This window comes from Moschus berezovskii, chromosome 12, assembly GCF_049115385.1.
Source record: "Moschus berezovskii isolate FMDL1 chromosome 12, NW_MosBer_1.0, whole genome shotgun sequence".
NCBI classification, from domain to species: domain Eukaryota; kingdom Metazoa; phylum Chordata; class Mammalia; order Artiodactyla; family Moschidae; genus Moschus; species Moschus berezovskii.
The window spans coordinates 65,364,438-65,388,485 of record NC_142471.1 but is presented as its reverse complement, the minus strand read 5'-3'; the positions used below and the strand labels follow the sequence as shown (position 1 = coordinate 65,388,485).

General features: G+C 41.4%; 1 protein-coding gene across 1 annotated transcript in view; it reads left to right on the top strand.

The window, feature by feature from the left end:
• The window catches only part of HPSE2 (heparanase 2 (inactive)), a 714,911-nt gene that overhangs the window by 670,426 nt on the left and 20,437 nt on the right, over positions 1–24,048 (top strand). Inside the window, exons 10-11 of the mRNA XM_055424904.2 lie at positions 11,809–11,954; positions 20,061–20,207. Coding sequence (XP_055280879.1) covers positions 11,809–11,954; positions 20,061–20,207 — 293 coding nt within the window. The remainder of the gene's footprint in view (positions 1–11,808; positions 11,955–20,060; positions 20,208–24,048) is intronic.

The window sequence follows — 24,048 nt, the reverse complement described above, 5'->3', positions numbered from 1 at the left end:
TCGCTCAGTCGTGTCCAACTCTTTGTGACCCCATGGACTGCAGCAACCTCATGGACTACAGCACATCAGGCTTCCCTGTCCTTCACTATCTCCTGGAGTTTGTTCAAACTAATGTCCATTGAGTAGATGATCCAGTCATCTCATCCTCTGTCTCCTCCATCTCCTCCATTTCTAGTGACTGATGATGATGATGATGATATATAGACCAAAAACATCTACTACCTATTTATTCATTTCTAGTGAAAACTTGTCCCTGGCCTGATTCTCCAAGAGTTTGGTTCACACAAGTAACTGGCCCCCAACTTTTTCTTTAAAGTGGCACTATTCACTTTTAACCTTTATCTTTTTTTCCCACTTTTTCTTTTTATCTTGTTCCTGTGTTTTTCTCCCATTTATACTTAATCCTCTGTTCTCTTCTGATTGACAGTTGCTTGAATTATATTTTGTCTACCTTGGGCCTTACTTTTCCTGTCACTCATCCTTTCTAAAATATATTCAAATACAATACATATTGTTATTTAGTTGCTAAGTCGTGTCCAACTCTTGTGACACCATGGACTATAGCCTCCCAGGAAATCCATGGGATTTCCCAGGCAAGAATACTGAAGCATGTTTCCATTTCTTTATCCAAGAATCTTCCCAACCCAGGGATTGAACCCAAGTCTCTCATATTGCAGCAGATTGTTTACCACTGAGCCACTAGGGAAGCCTAGCACGGCATTTATAGAGGATGATTATTAATAGTAATATCAGCTGGTATTTCTCAGTGTCTGTTAATCACTAGGCACTGGGCCTTTGCTTGCATTTTTACATTAATCTTAACAACATCTTCAGAGGTAGGCACAAGTGTTAACCTGTTTTACAGATGACAATTCTGAGGCTTAGAGGGGACAGTAACTTGCCCAAGGTAGTAGTCACACCCAGGAAGTACTGAAGTTGAACTAAAATCCAAGTCTGACTTCAGTTAGTTCTGTTCCATTATAGGTCACAAAAATGATGTCAAAGAGGTCTCCTGAGTGAAACAAAACCTCTGTTCCAGCAGCCCTCTCACTTTGTGAGGACATGCTCCTCGTCAAAGCCCTACCCACTCAAGCCCCGTCTTCACTTACTGCCTCTCAACATCTTACCACTTGAGGTGAAAGCTGTAAGTCACACTCAAGAGGCCTCCTTGATTTTCCCAGCATGACTTTGCCACCTGCCCTCTCTGTTTTGAGAAGCTGAAAGAATATTCTGGGGCAGTAGCCACTGGGATGAGAGCTTCCCCTTACTCCTGCTTCCTGAGTGAAAAGCACCAAAGGAAAGAAAACATTCATCAATAGGAACTGGTTCTACCTTCCAGAATTGGGCCAAACATTTTCCCAAATCTTGTCCCATTTAAAGTTCATCATTATCAAGGAAGAAAAGTCTTCATGGTTGAGGAACTTGTGGCTTAAAGCAGCTGAGTTACTTGCAATGATCACAGATAAATGAAATTTATATAACTAGAATTTCAGTCCCAGTGTGCTTGACTCCAAAGCTCCTGCTTCTCTACCTTTGCTAGGATCATACACAAGTGTCTGGAAATCCAAAGATGTCCAGGGAACTAACTCCATTTCAAAAGCAAAGATCATAGTACAAGTTTTCCATGCTTGGAAATAGTTAACTGGGGTGATTAGGAGAAATATTCCTAAATCATTCTTAAGATCGTAGATATTCATCAAACATAAAATGTTATTTTTAATGGGATAATATTTACTTCCACTGCACACTGCTGGTAAAGAATCTGTCTGCAATGTGGGAGACCTGGCTTCGATGCCTGGGTTGAATGCCAGGAAGATCTCCTGGAGAAGGGAAAGGCTATTCACTCCATAAATAAACAAGTATGAATGTGTCCACATATATTTATGAGATACTCTATGAAGTGTGGGATGCACCAGTATTTTCTGCTTTCCACTTTCTAGATCAGTGGTTTGCCAAATAAGGACCCCCAGGGGAGATTTGGCAATATCTGAAGACACTTTTGGTTTCCACAACTAGAGGAAGATACGTTATCGACATCTAGAAGTTGTAGGCTGGGGATACTGCTAAATATCCTACAGTGTGCAGGACAACCTGCCACAACAGAGAGTCATCAGACCCAAGCTACCAAGAGTTTTGAGGCTGAAAGACCCTGCTCTATGTTTTAAGATCAAGGAAATGATATACTTTTTCCCAGGGCCCTGCCATTCTAGGGAAGGGATTATTCTTAGCATATTCCCCTGCATCCTGGATGAAAAATAACCATGCCTGGAACCAGGAAACTGTTTAGGGGAAACTCACTATTTTTTCGTTTACTCTCATACTGCTGCCATACTCATAGCAATTCTAGCACAGCATGTGGATTTTTTTTCATATCAATCAATTATCTGACACCAGCTGGGTGTCCTACAATTCAGTGCAGTTCTGGCACCATCTATCTGGAGTTAGTGTCACATCCCGCAACTTAAGGACTCAGTCTTACAAGACTGCCCCAAATTCAGATGCCAATTGCAAGTCCCAGCTTGTCCCTGGTACTTTTGACCAACACCATCTCTCATTGCAGTACTGTTTGTAATAGCCAGGACATGGAAGCAACCTAGATGTCCATCTGCAGATGAATGGATAAGAAAGCTGTGGTATATATACACAATGGAGTGTTACTAAGCAATTGAAAAGAATACATTTGAATCAGTTCTAATGAGGTGGATGCAACTAGGGCCTATTATACAGAGTGAAGTAAACCAGAAAGAAAAACACCAATACAGTATACTAACGCATATATATGGAATTTAGAAAGATGGAAATGATAACCCTGTATACAAGACAGCAAAAGAGACAGATGCATAGAATAGTCTTTTGGACTCTGTGGGAGAGGGTGAGGGTGGGATGATTTGGGAGAATGGCATTGAAAAATGTATATTATCATATGTGAAACGAATCACCAGTCCAGTTTCGATGCATGATACAGGATGCTCGGGACTGGTGTACTGGGATGAACCAGAGGGATGGGATGGGGAGGGAGGTGGGAGGGAGGTTCAAGATGGGAAACACATGTACACCCGGGGCAGATTCATGTCCATGTATGGCAAAACCAATACAATAATGTAAAGTAATTAGCCTCCAATTAAAATTTTAAAAAATCAGCATTCCTTTGACTTTTTTCCTCAGATTTGATAACTTGCTAGATCAACTCACAGAATTCAGGGAAACACTTAAGTTAATCATCATATTATATGATGACGGATACAGATGAACAGCCAGTTGAAGACATATATAGGATGAGGTCCAGAAGAGTCTTGTACATAGGAGCCTCCAACACATGGATGTGTTCACCAACCCAGAAGCTCACCAAACCTCATATGTGGGGATTTTATGAGGGCTACCTCATGTAGATATTATCAATTATTAACTCCATTTATAGTTCCTCTCCCCTCTCCAGAGAATGGAGGAGTAGAGCTGAAAGTTCCAAACTTCTAAATATAATTGGTCTTTCCAGTGACCAGACCCATCCAGGAGCCCAGTAAGAGTAACCGCATTAGAACAAAAGATGTTCCTATCACCCAGGAAATTTAAGGCATTTAGGAGCTCTGTGTCAGAAGACAGATTCAAAGAACCAGGAACTGAGGGTAGATAATAATAATAATGTATAACTTATTACTTCAGAGAATCCCTCAGAGAATCAAGAAGAACCCAATGAATTTAGGAAATTTGACAATCCTAGTGAAAAGCAGATTTATTATCACTGACTTTTCTGTTTGCTGAACCCCAAGTTAAATTGAGATTCTGGCAGCCTGCACTCTCTATCTTCCCTGCAGTGCTCAGTTGATTATCACTTTTGTCCCAGGTTAGTTCTTCTTATTTCAGGCCTATTCTGGGCTCTGCTCATGTCTTCAGAATGCAACAAACAGGGTTACAGGGCATCTTATGGGGTAGATCAGCAAGGAGGAGAGTGTTTACCTCTTGCTTTTCCCTGTATCTAATTCAGCCAGTGAACTATGGCCTGCCTCTATTTTACTAATTCATAGCATTCGGAAACAGGAGTGAGGATGGGACTGATTTTTATCTCCTGGCAGCACTTGCTCTGAATTTTTAAGGGAGCTTCAGACTGAATTCTGGAGAAGGCAATGGCACCCCACTCCAGTACTCTTGCCTGGAAAATCCCATGGACGGAGGAGCCTGGTAGGCTGCAGTCCATAGCGTCGCTAAGAGTCAGACATGACTGAGCAACTTCACTTTCACTTTTCACTTGCACACATTGGAGAAGGAAATGGCAACCCACTCCAGTGTTCTTGCCTGGAGAATCCCAGGGACGGGAGAGCCTGGTGGGCTGCCATCTATGGGGTTGCACAGAGTCGGACACGACTGAAGTGACTTAGCAGCAGCAGCAGCAGACTGAATTCACTGATCAGTGAGACAAGATATTTGGCTGCATACTGACATCTTACCCATTTGATCAGGCCAGTATGTTTAATTCTAGCAACACTTTTTAATCATAGATTCAGAGAACTGCAGTGGTGAAATTTATCTGTGTAATTTTAGTATTGTCACCCATTAATTCAACAAATATTCATTCAACACTGAGGCTAGAACTACAATTCTGCTACCTCAGTACCTTGCATTATATCTATGTCTAAGCCTCAGTATCCTCACCTATAAAAAGAAAAATAACAGTGCTTCCTCAGGATTTACTGGTGAAGTCAATGAGATAATACATGTAAAACACATATTAATCACTCAAGAAATATTTGTTGACATTGTTAAAACAAATATGGACCCTGGTGTCACTGAGTGTCTAGTGGAGAACACACTAGTAAATGGGCAATTAACAAGCACTATGAAAATCGCTGTGAGGGGAGAAACCTCTGGTTTCCCAGGATCACATACAAGAGAAGCCCAAACCTGGGCATGGGCTTCAGAGAGACCACCAGAGGAAATTCCACTTAGGCAGAAACCAAATAAATGAGAAGGAGTTAGCTAGGCAGGGCATGGGGGAAAGAGAATGGCATTTCTGAAGACCCAGAGGTGTGGGAGGATAGGCCTTTTAAGGAACTGGAAGAAGGAAAGGAGAACTACTCAGAGATAACTGTTTTCATTTGAGTGTATATCCTTCAAGTTCAACTGCAGAGACACTTTTTTACCCCTCAAAAATAGAATCACTCTATTTTAGAGTCTGTCCTTTTTCTGCATACTATAATGAACATCTTTTGACATTGTTAAATATTCTTCTAAAATAGAATTTAGTCTGGAGAAGGCAATGGCAAGCCATTCCAGTACTCTTGCCTAGAAAATCCCATGGATGGAGGAGCCTGGTAGGCTGCAGTCCGTGGGGTCGCTAAGGGTCGGACATGACTGAGCAACTTCACTTTCACTTTTCACTTTCACACATTGGAGAAGGAAATGGCAACCCACTCCAGTGTTCTTGCTTGGAGAATCCCAGGGACGGGGGAGCCTGGTGGGCTGCCGTCTATGGGGTCACACAGAGTCGGACACGACTGAAGTGACTTAGCAGCAGCAGCAGCAGCAGTGACTAGTCTAATTTCTAGTCACTAAGGGTCTTATGGTCTTATGGTCATGCCGTGTAGACAACCCAGGCTACAAGCCCAAACCCTGACCACATCTCCATCAGCAGCTGCCCCTTGCCACCTTTCCAGCATAGTGGTGCGCACTCCAAAGTTCCAGTCTGCTCCCAGGAAGCCAGACCCCAGGTTGAGGTCCAGACTGGTTCTAGCAACAAAGCTTCTTCCCTGGCCATACCCCTCCACCCCATCCTGGGCCACATCTTCTGTGATATGATATGGTCTCATAGATTTCCCATTACCATTAGCTCTAACAAAATTCATCACCTAACTCACTGGCTTAAGGATTATTTTTCTTGCTAAGATTATAAACTTCATGTTGGCAGGAACTGAATTTGTCTTATCCACTTATTCCTACTGCCTAGTACGGAGCCTTAAACATAGCAACCAGTCCATAACTGAATTCTCGCACCTCCTGTAAGCCAGGCATTCTACTAGGCATGGGCTTTAGGAGTGGGTAAGCAGTCTTAGACCTCAAGGAACACGTGGTTCCGTGATTAATCCAGTAAGTTCTGCAACCTTCCGTCAGTTTCCTTCTCTTTTCCCATTTATTTTGGTTCAACTTGCTCTATATATGGCATTTTCTAGCTTTCAGACCACAATTGACTTTTTGACAAATACTGAAGAAAAAGAAAAGATTTAAAACCTCTGTCGTTCTAGTGTCATCTGTTATTTGTTTTCCCTCTCAAACTAATAAATGGACACTATTTTTCTTCAACCTCTCCTCATGTCTGATACACTTAAAGAATGTCTGTTCATTCTCTCTTTGTCCCTTGAAAATTGCAATGCAGTCCTTGCTTTGGATTTTTTTCTCGGCATGAAAATCTAATATATTTGCTTTCCTTCTTTATGATTCTTATTGTTTGAAAAGTTCTCTTTATACTCCATCTTTCACGCAATGTCTTTTTGTTGTTTTTGTTATTATATATATATGTGCATTCTTTATTTTTTTCCTATCTGCCCTATGCATAAAGATTTTTTTTTTACTTTTCTTGTCATTTCCTTAAGAGATATTCAGAAATTATTCCATTTAATTTTATTTGTGATTATATAAATGACACATATTTGTAGCAAAATAAAAGAAGGAGAAAGGGAGGAAGGAAGGAAATATAATTTGATTCTGCTGGTTTACATGAGGGAGAAATAAGGACAGTGAGAGAGGGAAAGTGAAGTTTTTTAAAAAAGGTTGGATAGATCGGGAACTGAGAGTAGAATAAGGGTGAGAAAGGAGTCTGCAAACAGTGCAGAGAGCTGAGCAAAGGTGCAGATTTGATGTTCACTTTGGCTTTTAACCTACTGTCAACTGACTTACCAGCCCAAATCCTAGATTCCCTGGGGGGAATGTATGTTCTACACTGATTAAAGACTTAACTGGCAATGGCAACCCACTCCAGTACTCTCGCCTGGAAAATGCCATGGACAGAGGAGCCTGGTATGCTGCAGTCCACGGGGTTGCTAAGAGTCGGACACGACTGAGCGACTTCACTTTCACTTTTCACTTTCATGCACTGCAGAAGGAAATGGCAACCCACTCCAGTGTTCTTGCCTGGAGAATCCCAGGGACCGGGGAGCCTGGTGGGCTGCCGTCTGTGGGGTCACACAGAGTCGGACACGACTGAAGCGACTTAGCAGCAGCAGCAGCAGCAGCATGAAAGAAGAAACTCTAAACGTTTCAAAAGAAAATGTAAAATATCTTTATGAACTAGACATGAATAAGGACTTCTTAAACAACATACAAAAAGAAATGGATATTTTATGCCCACTAGATTGGTAAAAATTAAAGGTTTGAAAATAACAGGTGTTAGCAAGGCTGTGGATCACAGGGAACTCACACAGACACTGCTGGAGGACGTGTAAGTTGGAATAATTAGAATCATTTTGGAAAATAACTTGGCATTATCCTGTAAGCCTGAATATTTGTATACCTGCATATAACCCAGCAATTCCCCTCTTAGGTTTGTACTGTAAAACAGTGCTTCTCTAACCTTAGCGAGCATCTGAATCACCTAGAAAGCTACACAATTTGGGGGCCTCACCCCTGGACATTCTGATTCAGTACACCCATGAGAAAGTCCATGAATTTCATTTCTAAGAAGCACCCAACTGATGAGGCCACTGCTGGTTTACAATCCCAGTTGAAGTAAGTAAAGCTTCTCCAGATTTCTTCACCTGGATCTTTGGAAACAGGAGCAAGAATGTTCAAATAGAAAAAGCAGAGCACAACTCAAATATCTATCAGAAGAATGGATAAATAAACTAGTATTTTTACACAGTGGAGTATCATACAATATTGAAAAGGAATACTAAGTGGGCTTCCCAGGTGACGCTAGTGGTGAAGAACCTACCTACCAATGCAGGAAACATAAGAAACCCAAAATTTATCCCTGCATGGGGAAGATCCCCTGGAGGAGGGCATGGCAACCCACTCCAGTATTCTTGCCTGGAGAATCCCATGGACAGAGGAGCCTGTTGGGATATTGTCCATAGGGTCACAAAGAGTTGGACACAATTGAAACTACTTAGTGTACACAAACTCTAAGTATGTGTACTACCTGAATGAATCAGGGCCTAATGTTACGTCACAAAAGTAAGTCACAGAAAATCACATATCATGTGATAGCATTTTTATAAAACTAACAAATTAAATATACTGCTTAGGTGCAAATGCAGAGATTAAACTATGAAGCAAGACAGCAAAAAACACAAATGAGAAAAGGAAGACTCACATAACTAGATGCAAGAGTGTGGGTATTCTGGTAGCTTTTAAAAAGGGTGATGGGTTCTCATGTGCTTCAGAACTGTCATTAAGTTACATATATGCTCTTGTATATGGAAAGCAGATACATAAGAATTTGAAGCTATATTTAAAGAAAATTCTCACAGATTGAAGAAAGGCCTTGTCTTTCTGATTAAAAGTAGTCCCCAAATACAGGCAAATTAATGCAGAAACTCACATTGACACATTCCTGGTAAAAGTTCCAATGTCAAGAATAAAACATGACTCCTATAAGCATCCTGACAGGACACAGGAGATAGAAAACAAGGAGGCTAAGCAAACATAGAATAAAATTTGTGCTCGCTTCAAACTTCTCTGCAACAACAACCACTACCAACAAAAAACTTTCAGAATCTACTTAAGGAATGTTTGAAAGAAAAGGAAAAATTATAATGCAATAAAATTGAATCTGTAGATTAAAATGCTAATTATTATGAAAATGATATGAAACTGATATTTTTTAAAGGGAGAGTTCAGTAGAAGAAAAAATAGAAAAATCCATGTAATATGGATTTATTATATAGTATATATAATAGTTCTCATCAATATATGTATCATGATGTACATATCATAAAATATATTATATCTGCATGTATTTATATATATATTTGTGTGTGTGTGCTCAGTCGCTCAGTTGTGTCTGACTCTTTGCAACCCCATGGACTATAGCCAGTCAGGCTCCTCTGCCCAGGCAAGAATACTGAAGTCAGTTGCCATTTCCTCCCCCAAGGGATCTTCCCAACCCAGAGATCAAACTGCATCTCCTGTATCTCCTGCATTGGCAGGTGGATTCTTTACCACTGAGACCTGGGAAGTCCTTATATATACTTACATATGTATTCTATATAACATGAGATTTTATACACGTGTTATATAATACACATATTATTATATATGTATCATTTATATTATATATCATAATGTATATTATATTGTATATTAGTATGTGTATCATATATCAGTATATACTATATATATACTATGATATGCAATATTATAGCAGTGTAATAATCATTATATTATATAGTATATTGTATAATACTATTAGCATAATGCATCTATAATATACATTAAAATATAGTATATATGGCATATTATATAATAACAAATATGGTAATATATATTCTATAGTATACATACATATTTCATGCATATAAAATTTAGTTTGTGATAAAGGTGAGTTTAGGGATAGATTATTTACTATATGATGCTACAACAACTAGTTAATTATTTAGTCAATAATAGAGTTATTACCATGCACCAAAATATTTTTCAGTGAGTTAAAAGGTTAAATTTTTAAATGGTAATATAAAAAGAACTAGAAAAAGTGTCAGTGAAGATTGATCTGATCCTTGTTTGAGGAAGGACTTTCTAAGAATAAGAGAAAAGGAAAAAATCAAAAGAAAAAGTTCTATATGTTTTTCTATAAAATTTTTAAAAAATTCTTCATGTCGTAAACATCATAAAAAGTGATAAAAAGCAAACTACAAACTTGTACAGAATATTTGTTTTATACATATTCCAAAGGATTCTTCCACTAATATTGAAAGTTATGTTATAAATCAATGAGAAAAACATAGACATCCTATTGGAAATATTGTGACTGTGGTAATAACTTCACAAAGATTACTTCAAACCAAATTATAGTCAAGTAAGAGCAAATTGAACCAATGAGTTTTTCTTTTCATCTGCATGATTGACAATGATGACATATTTGCCATTTTAAATATAAGGAAACCATATCTAACTGCCATCCTAAGGGCACTTAAAGTTAAATAACGTAAATATTTGGGCAGGGCTTAGTGCTCAGGGAAGATCTGGAGCTATTCTAGTGACAAAGGACCTTTGAGACTTTGTTCAGATTTATGCAGTTCACCAGAACTTGTTAAGCACCTGATGTTATAAATGACTACAAAATGTGGCGGGGGGAGATTATTAAGAGGCTTCTGCCTGAAAAGATGAAGGCTCAGAAAGCAAAGTTGATGTCTTTAAGATCTACCAGCATGCCTGCACTCAATAAGATGTCCACTGAATTCCAGAATTGGCGGGGAGGGAGGAAGCTCCTAAACAAACTAGGAGGCCCTGTTTATATGATGAGTTATAAACACTTAAGTCATTACCCCATAGTAGGATTTAAAAGCAAATACAAAACAAATATAAAATATTTTGTGTGTCAAATATAAAAATAAAACATGATAATAGCAACAGTAGAAATTAAGGTGGCAGTAAACAGGCTTTTGTAAGTTCAAATACATGTATGGATTACAGATTCAGTATTTATTAATCAGTTACAAATGGACACTGGAGTAGTTAAAAGAACTAAACTTTTTAGTTTAGATTTATTGAGGATGACCAAGAATTAGCTCCATGGTTTGCATTCTTCTGTTTGCATTTTTGACTCTGGAACTAAGACTCTGGGCTTCCCTGATAGCTCAGTTGATAAAGAATCCACCTGCAATGCAGGAGACCCCGGTTCAATTTCTGGGTCAGGAAGATCTGCTGGAGAAGGGATAGGCTACCCACTCCAGTATTCTTGGGCTTCCCTTGTGGCTCAGCTGGTAAAGAATCCACCTGCAATGTGGGACACCTGGGTTCGATCCCTGGGTTGGGAAGATCTCCTGGGGAAGGGAAAGGCTACCCACTCCAGTATTCTGGCCTGGAGAATTCCATGGACTGTATAGTCCATGGGATCACAAAGAGTAGGACATGACTGAGCGATTTTCACTTCACTTCACTTCAGGACTCTGGTCTCCTGTCTGAAGGAGCTTCATCCTCCTCCCACCACAGAAACAGTCTTTAGTGATAATATTTGGAAGATGACATTTTGGATTCTCATATTATTGACAATCCTAAAAGATTGGAAACCGCACATTCTGTAATTAAACAGAAGTCATAAACCAGTATGAAAGTAACATTTGTGTGTTAGTTGCTCGGTAGTCTTGTCTGACTCTTTGTGACCCCATGGACTGTAGCCCACCAGGCTCCTCTGTCCTCTGGGATTCTCTAGGCAGGAATACTGGAGTGGGTTGCCATTCCCTTCTCTTGGGGGGTCTTCCCGATCCAGGGATCAAACCCGGGTCTCCTGTATGGCAGGCAGATTCTTTACTATCTGTGCCAAAAGTAAAAGTCATAGGAAAAGAAACTTGAAAATTCAAGACCCTAGCTGGTTGTTCTTTTATATGTGAAAAACTGATTCATTTGCTTTGTGTGCCACTCTGGGTTCGCCCCATGGACATTTCCTCATGTGGTCAGTTCCAAAGGCCTCTTTAGATAGTGCCCATTTCATAAGAACTGAAGATGAGTGCTTCGTTGTGGTGACCTTGCTTACAGGGTTAGGTCTTCCCATCCTGATTCCCTCTACTCCTGGTATGAAGTGCTTTCGGGCCTTTGTGTTTGTATGTTTACTCAGAACACCTGAGTATATGTCGCTCTCTGACTCTGTTTCTCTGTTCGCTTCAGGACTATTGGCTCTCTCTCCTTTACAAACGCCTCATCGGCCCCAAAGTCCTGGCCGTGCACGTGGCTGGGCTCCAGCGGAAGCCCCGGCCAGGCCGAGTGATCCGGGACAAACTAAGGATTTATGCTCACTGCACTAACCACCACAAGTAAGTGTTCAGAGAGATGGCACCGAGACCGCCCCTGAGAACTTTTAGGCCTGTTTGAAAACTTCATACTACATTGGACCCCTTCAGGACACTGAAAACTGCTTCTGGATTCACTAGACCCGCTCTTTGCCAGTTTCAAATGATTTCTGATAAACAGTTTTTTCTCCAAGTAAAACCCCTTTCTCACACTTAGAGGAATTATTCATAAGATGTTCATAAAGATACATGCCACTTGTTTTTTACTTCTTCATCCAACAAATTTTTATTGAGCATTTTCTCTCAGCCAGTTGATGGAATGCCCAGGAGGCTTATTTGTGTGCCTATGCCTGACAAAACTAGAGATATAAAATCTGTTCCTAAGATATAGCAGCAGAGCTTGAGGAAATAAGCCTACTTTTCTAAGATGTATGTTGGAGAGCTGTACCACTAGAAACCTAACCATGTACCAGTGCATCCCAAGCTGGGAGTGCCCAAAGCTAGTCATGTCAGCTTTACAGCCATTTCAGTATTTTGAAAACCATTTCAGCTATTGTTAAATAAAATCTGGGCTTCCTTTTTTTAGGGGGCCAAACCTTGAACAATCAGCACAGTAATGGGGATGGTTGTCCTCCTTTTCATCTGAAGCTGAGGTTACTGGGGTTGTCTTTTAAGAAGTAGGAAACATAATTAGTACATAAAGTTAAGCAGATAAAATATTTTAAAACATGAGGATCATAAGGTAAAAACTTAGAGCCTAAAGCAAAACCCACCTGACCAAATGGCTTTCTTACATCGCTTCCAATTTAAGGAGCAGAGTAGGCAGCCCTGGAAATAAGAACCCTTTCTCTAAAGGCAGAGAAACCTTGTGTGGAGTGGGAGCGAGGAAGAAGGAAGAAAGTGCCTCCAGCCAGACCTTCATTCCAGCGAGCCTATCAGGGCCGATCACCGGCAGTGGAGAGCACAAAGAGTTCCAGTGGTCAGGTTACAACAGATGTCCCTTCCCCTCCCTGATGACAGAGGAGCCATGCCAATTAATTTATCATGATAAGATTTTTCAAAGAATCACTCTGAGCACAAGGGGGCCAGGGGCCAGTTGTCTTGTCTATAGATACAAGTGCCTATTGTGGATGAGAGGAGGCTGGATTGGGCAGAGGCCAGAGGCTTTCAACGTCCCTTTTGCTCAACAGGAAGCTCAATCCAATAGCTGACAGAGAGTGACTGCTTTATGGCCTTGGTTGGAGTTATCTGATCAACATACAAGGAAACATTGTGTTCCTTGTCTCCACCCTGGCCTTGAGGTAACCACCCAAAAAGTGGACTCCCAGCTTCAAGAGAGAAAAGTTCTCTTGGCACCTTTTGTCTCTTTTGGGAAGCACGTCAGTCTGTGCCCTTATACTATGGCTCTGCGGACCCAGGAGAAAATGTCAGTAGCCAAGCCATGGGCTTAGCAGAATTTGGGGGGTCCGCACAGAGGTCTCCTCACTTGGTTTCATCTCAGTATTCATCCTGATGCTCTTTGACATTCTCGTGGGAAGTTGTCACTGATATTCTGAATACACCATGCACTCAGGGCCAGTGCCTCATGTATTTTTGTATTATTGGTGTCCCACAGATTGACTGGCCTGAAGAAGGTGTCAGTGAATGTTTTATGAATGAATGCAGAAACAGAGCATCAGGGCATCACTGATACTTTATACTTCTAGTTCTCTTCCCCTTTGCTGTCACCACATTGGACGGAAGAAAGGGATATGGTGGAGTGCTTAAGAATTTTGCATTCACCAGCATAAAATCATTAATTGTATTCAATTTTCTCTCTCCATCACCAGATCTCCTGTACTTTCTATGGGAAGTCATTCCAGAACCTCTCCAGGGAAACTGTGCTTCTGCCAGTTCCATCCCTCCTCTGTATTAAAAAAAAAAAAAGAAACAACTTTACTAATCTATGTCAATGACCTTAGATTACTGGGATGACGGTCTTCTTGTTCTTATTAAAGAAGAAAGCCCCCAGTAGACACAATGAGCTAGCGAGGATGACCTGGCTGAGTTTACAGGTCTCCTCCATGTCAGTGGGTGTCCAGTGCCTTAGATAGATGGGCACAAGGATAGAAGTGTCTCTGCTCTTTCTCTGTAGGAAGTCACATTCCCTGTCTGAGCCCCCTCACCTTCCACAACATTATCAGGAAGCACTCCTGATCCACTTGGTTTATTTGTAGCCAAAGAGACCAAGGTCACAAAAACGTCTCAGAGTGGGCATGTTAACTTCATGCTGTTTAGTCTTGACCAGTACTCCAAAAATATATATCCTTGGTCAAAACAGGGAATTGATGAGAAAGTATAAGTTTATTGATAGAATAACCTAAAAAAAGGTCTTTTAAAATAGCTCCTGCACTCAAGTATATGTTGAACACTTGCTATGTGCCAAGCCTCTTGCCAACTATTTGCATTAGTGTAATCATAGTGGAAACAGTGGAAACAGCATCAGACTTTATTTTTTTGGGCTCCAAAATCACTGCAGGTGCTGATTGCAGCCATGAAATTAAAAGATGCTTACTCCTTGGAAGGAAAGTTATGACCAACCTAGATGGCATATTAAAAAGCAGAGACATTACTTTGCCAACCAAGGTCCATCTAGTCAAGGCTATGGTTTTTCCCATGGTCATGTATGGATGTGACAGTTGGACTGTGAAGAAAGCTGATCGCCGAAGAATTGATGTTTTTGAAATGTGTTGCTGGAGAGGACTCTTGAGAGTCCCTTGGACTGCAAGGAGATCCAACCAGTCCATTCTAAAAGAGATCAATCCTGGGTGTTCATTGGAAGGACTGATGCTAAAGCTGAAACTGCAATACTTTGGCCACCTCATGCGACGAGTTGACTCACTGGAAAAGACTCTGATGCTGGGAGGGATTGGGGGCGGGAGGAGACGGGGACGACAGAGAATGAGATGGCTGGATGGCATCACCGACTCTATGGACATGAATTTAAGTGAACTCCAGGAGTTGGTGATGGACAGGGAGGCCTGGCGTGCTGTGATTCATGGGGTCGCAGAGAGTCGGACACGACTGAGCGACTGAACTGAACTGAATCATAGTAAATTCCAAAGGTTCTACAGTATCACACGTATATACATATAACAACATTAATAATATAAAGAATTTTACATTTGGAAAGAACCCTTAGAGATCTTTGGCCTGTTGTCCTATATAATACAGAAATTCCCTTTATAGTCTCCCTGACAGTCATGAACCTCTACTTGAATACCTCACTGCTTCTCATGGCATCTCTTACATTGTGGGTCGTTTCTGACCTAGTAGAGCATTGTCTTTTATGACTGATTTAGGATAACTGAGTCAGATACTTATACCAACACTAGCAGGTGCTTTTCTGCTTTCTGTTCTAGAGCCAACAAATTAGGATCTGGCAGCACAGCAGTTCTCACCCAAAGGCTTCTTATTCAGAGAACAAACAGGTTTTGACTAGGAAACAGTCTTTTTATAAACCATTCTGCTAACACAATGTATGTATCTGGGGAGGAGCTGAGATCCTTAGCCAAGTTTAGAACCAATTGGAGCCTGGTGGATACTGAAGAAAAACTGAGTCTTTTGGGGTTCAAGTTTGTTTATTGTTGGCAAAGCACGACTTCCTGTTTTTCAGAAGAAGTTTTTTTAAAGACTCATAAAAAGGTTCCTGAGGCTTCTTGGACATCAAATGGCTCTTACAAAACAATATTTTGATGAGTTAAGTGTAAATGAATCAGAAACATGTGGATTAAATTTCCCTTAAAATACACAGGGGCTTTGAAATTGGGAAAAAGATGTTTGGCAAAACATGGCCTGACTGTTACCGAACCCAAAAACTTTGAATTAGATTTGGAGAAAATGGACCAACCCAGTTTTCATATACGTAGACTTTCACTGGAAATGGACTTGGATTTCAAAGCATCATCCTCCCTTCCCTTTCCTAGTCTCCCAGCTTCACTGGAAATATTTCTAGAACAGGGACTGTTTTTCATCTATAAGTCAAGAGGCACCTCCCAATATGACACCCCTCACCTCATATCCATGATATTCCAATTGCAGCCCCCATCCTGACTCACTTCCTCCTCCTCCCATGGCAACACAGAGATGTCAGGCCACAAAAGAACAGCCGGAAAGATGAACTCCAGATACAGGCCTTTTCTGCTAGTGAAAAAGTCTCACCGTGAGTGAGACATGGGGCAGGATAGATGTTCTGCCAGATAGAAAGGGGCATTAACTAGGAGAATCAAAAGCCACCTGGACTTGACGACATCAGAAGGTCAGCAGTTGCCTCCAGGCCACACCTTCAATAAGACCCCATTTTCTTAGCGAGCAGAAACTCCTCCAAGATTATTTTTCTGTCAGCAGAGAATGGACATTCTTCAGGAATCTGGATTCTCAACATAGTACTTTCAGGTTGGTGCTGCATTCCCCAGCCAAGAATGTGTCTTCACAGCCAAAAGGCCTCTGTTTAATGTCCTTGCCCACTAGCCAAGCAGCGAAAAGGAATGACAGGGGGGTCTTCAGTGTCAGGTCCTCCCTGAGGAGGCTCCATGAGCCCTATGGGAGCCTCCACAAGTTGGTGTCTGAGCTGGCCTTCAGTGCTGGTTTGTCTCCCCCAGGGAACTATGGAAATGGAAATCAGACCACTGCCAAGCAGCTTGAAAAGATAGCTTTCCCTGAAGCAATGCTGTGATTTCAGGTCTCCCTCCCACCCACCACTTCCCCACATCCTGCCCTTCTCCTCTGCGGTCTCCAAGGGCTCATTCTGCCCTAACTCTGCAGAGGAGAAACTCATAAACGAAAGCACACAGCTCTCTCTTCCTGGGCTGCTGGCCTTTGAGAAGGTTGTCTGATGATAGTTAGCAGAAGAGTTTACTACAGTCTGTGAAAATTGGTACCATTGCATGCCTATTTTCGCTCACACTTTGAAGCCTAGAGTACCTGTAGTTAACGGCGTCTTCAGTTTTGCACAGAACTTAAAGCCCACCAATGGAAATAGTTGGTGTGTTTTTAATGATGGTGGTAACGGCTTCCTGATAGCACAGTTGGTAAAGAATCCACCTGCAATGCAGGAGACCCTGGTTCAATTCCTGGTTCAGGAAGATCTGCTGGAAAAAGGATAGGCTACTCGCTCCAGTATTCTTGGGCTTCCCTCGTGGCTCAGCTGGTAAAGAATCCACCCGCAATGTGGGAGACCTGGGTTCTATCCCTGGGTTGGGAAGATCCCCTGGAGAAGAGAAAGGCTACCCACTCCAGTATTCTGGCCTGGAGAATTCCATGGACTGTGTAGTCCATGGGGTTGCAAAGAGTTGGATACAATCTGACTTTTACCTTCAATAATGGTAAATGCTGACATCAGCTAGCAGCATCTTTCTTCAGGTCTCTGATGACATAGTCCACTCAAAATAAATTGGCATTCTCTTCTGATTGAACTCATTTGGCTCCAAAAGTTGGTTCACATGCTTCAGGGGATTGAGAAGAAGGACCAGAGGAGAAAGGACTAAATAGAAGGGTCATTTAATAATTTATCACTTAATAATTTTTCAGAATATCAGTGCAGGCATCCAAAAAACCTTGAATGCAATAATGTACCCTCCTACAGATGCAAGAAAAATCATCAGACACACAGTCAAAAGGATATACATTGGGAATTAATCACATAATCTTAACGGATTACTATAGGCAAGTGGTTCCCAAACCAAACTCATCTGCCAAATATACTGAGATTTTTTTTTTAAGTATCGATTCTCAGACACAATCACAAATGAATTAAATAACGGAATGAGCCTTGGAAACTGTATTTTTTTTAATCTAAGTTATTGTGTTAACCTGCTGTTGGTCACTCAACTCTTAATTAGCACCTTTAGAGGCATAGATGAGTGACTCAGAGCTGAGGTGTGCTCTTTCTACAGAGAATGGTATTTTCCTCTGGGCTCAGTTGACTTTGAGTTTCTTGGAACTCCTCCTTTGAAGGCAGGACCAGGCCATTTTTTCTATTTTTCTCTCATTAACCCATCCAGAGGGGGCCCTGAGGGACCCCTTAGAAACAAAGTCCTTTTCCCTACAAGAGAGAAGGAAATCATTGCAATCTTGTTGATAATGCTAAAGGCTGTTGCATACAAGCATGTAGTTCTCTCAGGCTTCTGAATGTCCTGTACTGGTTTAAAAAGATTCTGAAACAATTAATAGTTTTATAATCATGGAATAGATAAAACAGCAAAAGTATAAATCAAAAAGGTCAATAAATTTGACTACCTAAACATTTTTAATTTTTATACATCAGAGTACAATGTAAACAAACTGAATTAGTCAAAGAAAACTGGGGGAAATTTTGCAATATACCTGAAAACAAAGGATCACTATCTTTAATAAATAAATAGTTTTAAAAAATCAATAGAAAAACAGGCAAAGGGCATGAACAGTCAGTTCACAAAGGAAGAAATGAAATGGCAAAGAGGGAAATAAGAAAAATACTGTACCTCAGTGTGAATTTTTTAAAAATACAAATTAATACAACATTGAAATCCCATTATCACCTCTTGGGTTTGAAAAGTGATATTTTAAACCTTAAACTATAACCTTTTGAAAGGTTATTAATATCTGATGTTCTTAGGGATATGTGAAAATGGGTGCTCTCATGCATAGGTGATCAGAGCAAATCGATGCAAGCATTTTAGATAATATCAGTATTATCAAAATGTATTAGTCAGGATAGGCGAGGTTATACTGTGATAACGAAGGAACTGCAAATCTCCATGGCTTTCACTAAGAAAATGTATTTCTGTTTCACACTACTCATCTGTCACGGCTCAGCCGTAGCTCTGCTCCACATCATCCTCCTTCCAGATCAATGCTGCTGCTGCTAAGTCACTTCAGTCATGTCCGACTCTGTGCGACCCCATAGACGGAAGCCCACCAGGCTCCCCCGTCCCTGGGATTCTCCAGGCAAGAACACTGGAGTGGGTTGCCATTTCCTTCTCCAATGTGTGAAAGTGAAGTCGCTCAGTCGTGTCCGACCCTTAGCGACCCCACGGACTGCAGCCTACCAGGCTCCTCCATCCATGGGATTTTTTAGGCAAGAGTACTGGAGTGGCTTGCCATTGCCTTCTCCATCCAGATCAATAGAGCAGCCTTAATCAAGAACATTGTCAGACTTCTGGCAGAGGGAAAAGAGACGTGGTAAAATATGGTCTGCTTGCTAAAGCCTCTGCCCAGAGGTTTTAACATGCCCACCCACATTGTATTGAACAACACCAGTCATGTGATCACTCTAGGCTCAACAGAGCAGGGACAAAAAAATCTTCCCCCAGGGAGGAGCCCACCTGAGAATGAAGCAGCAGATTTGATGAGGAATCATGCATTGCATCCCCTTTGACCTAGTGTTTGCAACTTCCAGTACTTTATCTGTCTGAAATAATCATGATGTCCAAAAATTTTATGTAAATAAAGTCCTTCATCACATAATTCATAATAGAAAAAAATTAAAAACAACTATGTCCCCAAAGGAGGAGGCTAGTTAAATAAATTTCTACAAATGAAGAACTTAGCATTCTTTTATAAGTAGAAGAATATATAATACAATAACATGGCAGCATGTTGAAGATGTTCATGAACTAAAAAAAAAAAAACATGCTAACAATGTGATCCCAATTATGTAGAAACTGAGAAATATATATGTATGTGTCAAAGAACTCAGTAAATATTTGTCAAGTTATTAAACTAAAAATACTGGAAGGTTGTCAACCAAAATGTTATCATATCTTAAAATACTTGGATTATGGGGGACTTTTCTTTTTCTTCTCTGTGTTTCTCTATATTTTTCCTTTTTTTTCCCAGTCAGCTTTCCATATTCAGAAAAAGACACTTTGTTTTCTAAAATCACTGTAATATATTTAAGCAAAAACAAAAGCATATGGTGGGAAGTGGGTATCTTCTTTGCAGGAAACCACAGTAACAAGGCCTTTCTGTCTTTCAAAGTCCAGGATGGCCAAGAATCATGAAGTAAATGCCCTTTCCTGGGGTAGTCCTGTTCTGTGCAGCCCATAAACGATTTAGAAGCATCTAACAGACCACTATTTCCATCTTTCCCTCTCTCTCTCTGGATATCAGCCACAACTATGTTCGAGGGTCCATCACACTTTTTATCATCAACTTGCACCGATCAAGAAAGAAAATCAAACTGGCTGGGACTCTCAGGGACAAGCTCGTGCACCAGTATCTGCTGCAGCCCTATGGACAGGAGGGCCTGAAGTCCAAGTAAGTGCCAGCCCAGAAACAGCTTAGGAGGGAGTGCAGTAGGAGCTGGGTGTGGAGGGAGTTGGATGGCCGCTTTGCTGAGGGCACCAAGGTTGCTGCTGTTCATTCAGGGACTCCTTACTCCCTTTAGCACCCTGGACAAGCCCTTCCTAGCCCCTCTAGGCTTGGGGTCCCCAACAATAAACTCAAATGATGGACTAAATATATCTCAACAAGGGCATTCTTGGTATCTGGACTAGAGGACTCTGCATTATGCCAGATGATCACATTTCAAGCTATTTAGAATCCTTGGTCCCTACCCACTAAATGCTAATAGTGCCCCCAGTCATGTAACAACCAGAAACAGTGGTAGTTAAGAACCACATCGCTTCCAGGGGTAGCATTCTGTACCAGTGTAACTATTTGTCAACATCTACAAATCTTGTGAGGTAGAACACCTCTAAAGGACAGAGCACTGGACAAAAATCAGAAGTTCAGAGATCAGGAGTCAGTTCTAATAAATTAAAAGTTTGGCTTTAACTAAAAGATTTAATTTGGGATTAATTTGGATTAAGTTTTAATTTAATAAAAAATAAATGTGAATAAAAACCTGGAGAAAGAAATAAAATACTATAAGAAAAAGTAAAAGTCAGTTCTGCCCCAACTTTATATAACTTTGGGCACTTCTCTCTGGCACTGTTTCCTTATCTATTCTGGGAGCTCTATAGGCTCTTCAAACTCTGTAATTATATGATTCTGTGACACTGTCTACTGCCCTCAGTCTCATCTAGAGACTCTGGCAGCACTGACCTCTACCAACAGAAAGCAGCTCTAGGCCACCCCATCCTGGAGGGAGGCCTCCCAGGAAGGACATGAGTGCTGTACAGCCTGGGAGCGCTCCCATTCCACTTTTAATGTTTACCAAGTTTAACAAAGCTGTAAACTTGGAGCAGGTGGCTTGAACTCCCACAGCTGCCCACAAACTATTTGCGCTGTAATTGTTCGCCATTTCACTGCAACCTTGGTGGCTTGCATTTGGTTTCCAACTGTATGCGATGGGAACAAAGCACAATCTGGGAAGTCACTTATTGAGTCTCTTTAGCCCACCCTGCATTTGTTATTTGCAGTCTTGGGTCACAGACTGGCTCTTTTTTCTGGCTGCCTGTCCATTACTCTCAAGCCTACCTATCCCAGCAGAACTCTCGAGTATTTCATCCCCTGTCTCCGTTTCCCAGTAGTTCACGATTGGTGTGCTGAGTTTCTGGTCTTCATTCTAGGCAGAAGATGCTGTTCTGGTTCACTAAATAACCTGGGCAAATCCTTTAGTCCTAATCCCTAGGCCTCAGTTTTCTCATCTGCAAAATTCAAGAGTTATATATATGGTAAAGTCCCTTCCAGCTCTAAAATTCTCGTCCTGGTCTGATCTTCTGAGGCCTGTGTAATTAAGTCTTACACTGCCATTCAGTCATGACTTGGAAAGTCACATCCGGCAGAGAGGTGACTCCACAACAATGATTATGATAGTTCAGGGTCCTTTAGAACCCAAGATGATTGGGAGCTGAGCCTGCCCCGTGTCCGGAAGACCACATGTACCGCATGGAAGAAACTAACCAAAGGCCTTAGTCTAACAGGCTAAGGTGTCAATCCCTGCTCTGCCACTTGCTGGCTGTATGTCCTGAGGCAAGTTACTTGATCTCTATGAGCCTCAGTTTCTTGAGCTGTAAAACTTTTTCTGTGGAGAGGAGCAAATGAAGTCTTCTATATAAATTCTGTGACACATAGTAAATGCTCAGTAAATACTCTTTGCCTCCTTTTCTTCACCTCAGACCTCTAGCCAGTTGGGGTTGAAGAGAAGAATAACTGCTCTAAGGATGTTCTTCAAAAGTGGCATCTTCTTAGATTTTTAAGATAATATGTGGATAAGACATTTGTTAAGATTATGATAAAAATAAATGATAAGACTTGCATCAGTGCAAAACCATGAAACATGCATAAATGATGGCAGGTGGCATCATTTTATGAGCTTGTTTCTCCATCACCCAAGGGCACAGACCTCTAACCCTGTTTGCCCAACTCTACATCCCTGCCTCCAGGATTATAGCTCTGAGGATTGAACTGGCCACATCCTGACTTCTGTCCTGCTTCTGTCTTTAAAGTGACTGAAGTGACTCTCAGTGGCTACTGATATGCTGCATTCCCAGTTATGCTGTCTTGTATCTCACCTTGTCATTATATTGTTGAGGAGCTATGTAATGGCTTTATTAGATTGTCAGAGAGGGACAGGAAAAAGAGAATTTCATTCCACAGGGGTCCTGAAGAGGAATTTGGTAACACCAACTGAAATTAAATAGCAGTGTCATGCAATTGGAAGAAGAGGGAGCTGGAACCAGGAAGTCTGGCTCTAAATCCAGCTGCTACCGTTTACCTGTGTGACCTCAGCTTGCTCACCTGTCAGATGAGGTTATTGTGAGAATCAAGTTAGAGCATATGGGTGAAATGAAGCCTGCTACAAATAAAAATGTCACACATCCATGCCTACAGATACATATATAACCACAGACACTCATGTATGATTATACATATATTGTATTAAAGAGAGTTTGGAATTGAAAGTCTACAGAATTGGATTCCAGCCCTAATCCTGCCACTGCTTCACTGTGGAACTTTGGGCCCTTCACTCACTTCTCCAAGCAGGTTCCTCTTCCGGTGAGCTACTGCTCATTTACTACCTCTCTCATTCTAGAGAGAACATGCTGCACCATCTCCGACTATAGGCTGCCAGACAGGGACTGCCGTGTACAAATGCTCAGTGCCCACATCCTACTGTCCTGCTCAGTAACCGCTAATAAGAGCAGGAGCCCTCAGTGGTTCTGGGATGCAGGTCTCACAGGAAAGGTGCTGTTTCAGTGGTGCAAACTCTGCAGGAAAGGATGAAAGGAAATGCTGGGAAGTGATTTCAGCCTTTGGTGTCTCCTACTCTGTTTTATAAGCCTCTGGGGCCAGATTCTGTGTTCTTGGCCTGCTAATTCCTGCTGTCGCCTGAAGCCATGTTAGTTCAGAGCAGGGATGGAAAGCTCTGGGAACCTGTAGCTGCTCCTGCCGGTAGCAAGCAGGAAGAGGATAGAAAGCAAATCAGTGTGCCAGTCAGGCTACCAGTGGGGCCTTTTGGCCTGGGGCTTTAGGAGCAGGGAGATACTGGCAAACTTTCTCAACTAGGAGAGAACATGGGGTAATTCTCCTTCTCTTGGAATTGCCATCAAGGCTGGAAATAGCTCAGATCTCTGAAAGGGTAGTGGCATGTGAACTTGGGGCACTGGGACGTCAGGTATTCTATAGGTAACACCCTTAGGCCACTCAAAAGGTGCAGTCCAGGCATCCAGGTCCTCGGAGAAGGTTCCTGTTTCTCATCTTGGTGAGCAAACTAGTCAAGAGACCCACCACTCAAATCTCAACTCTTTAGGTAAGAGATTGTTCTCACTCTAGGAAACAGACAAAAAGTGAGTACCCTATGGGATAGAAGTGGGGAAACTTAGAAAACTGCAGCATGGCTCAGAGAAGGGTGTTCTGTGTCTGGAGTGTACATTCTTCAAGGATGGCTGAAGAAAATGGGGAGATTTGATTCAGACAAGAAAAATAAGGTAACTTGTGAGGACTTTCTTTGGATATTCAAAGGACTGCTAAGTGAAAGGAAACAGATTTGGCCTAGGATCCTCTAAAATGACAGAAAACCAGGGACTACAATTTAAAAGAGAAAGAGCTCACCACAAAACGAGCTCATTTTTCAAAGGCTTGCCTGGTTTAACTGGGGACAGGACAGGCTTCCTTAGGAGGTAGACTATTAATCAAAGAACGAGCAACATGG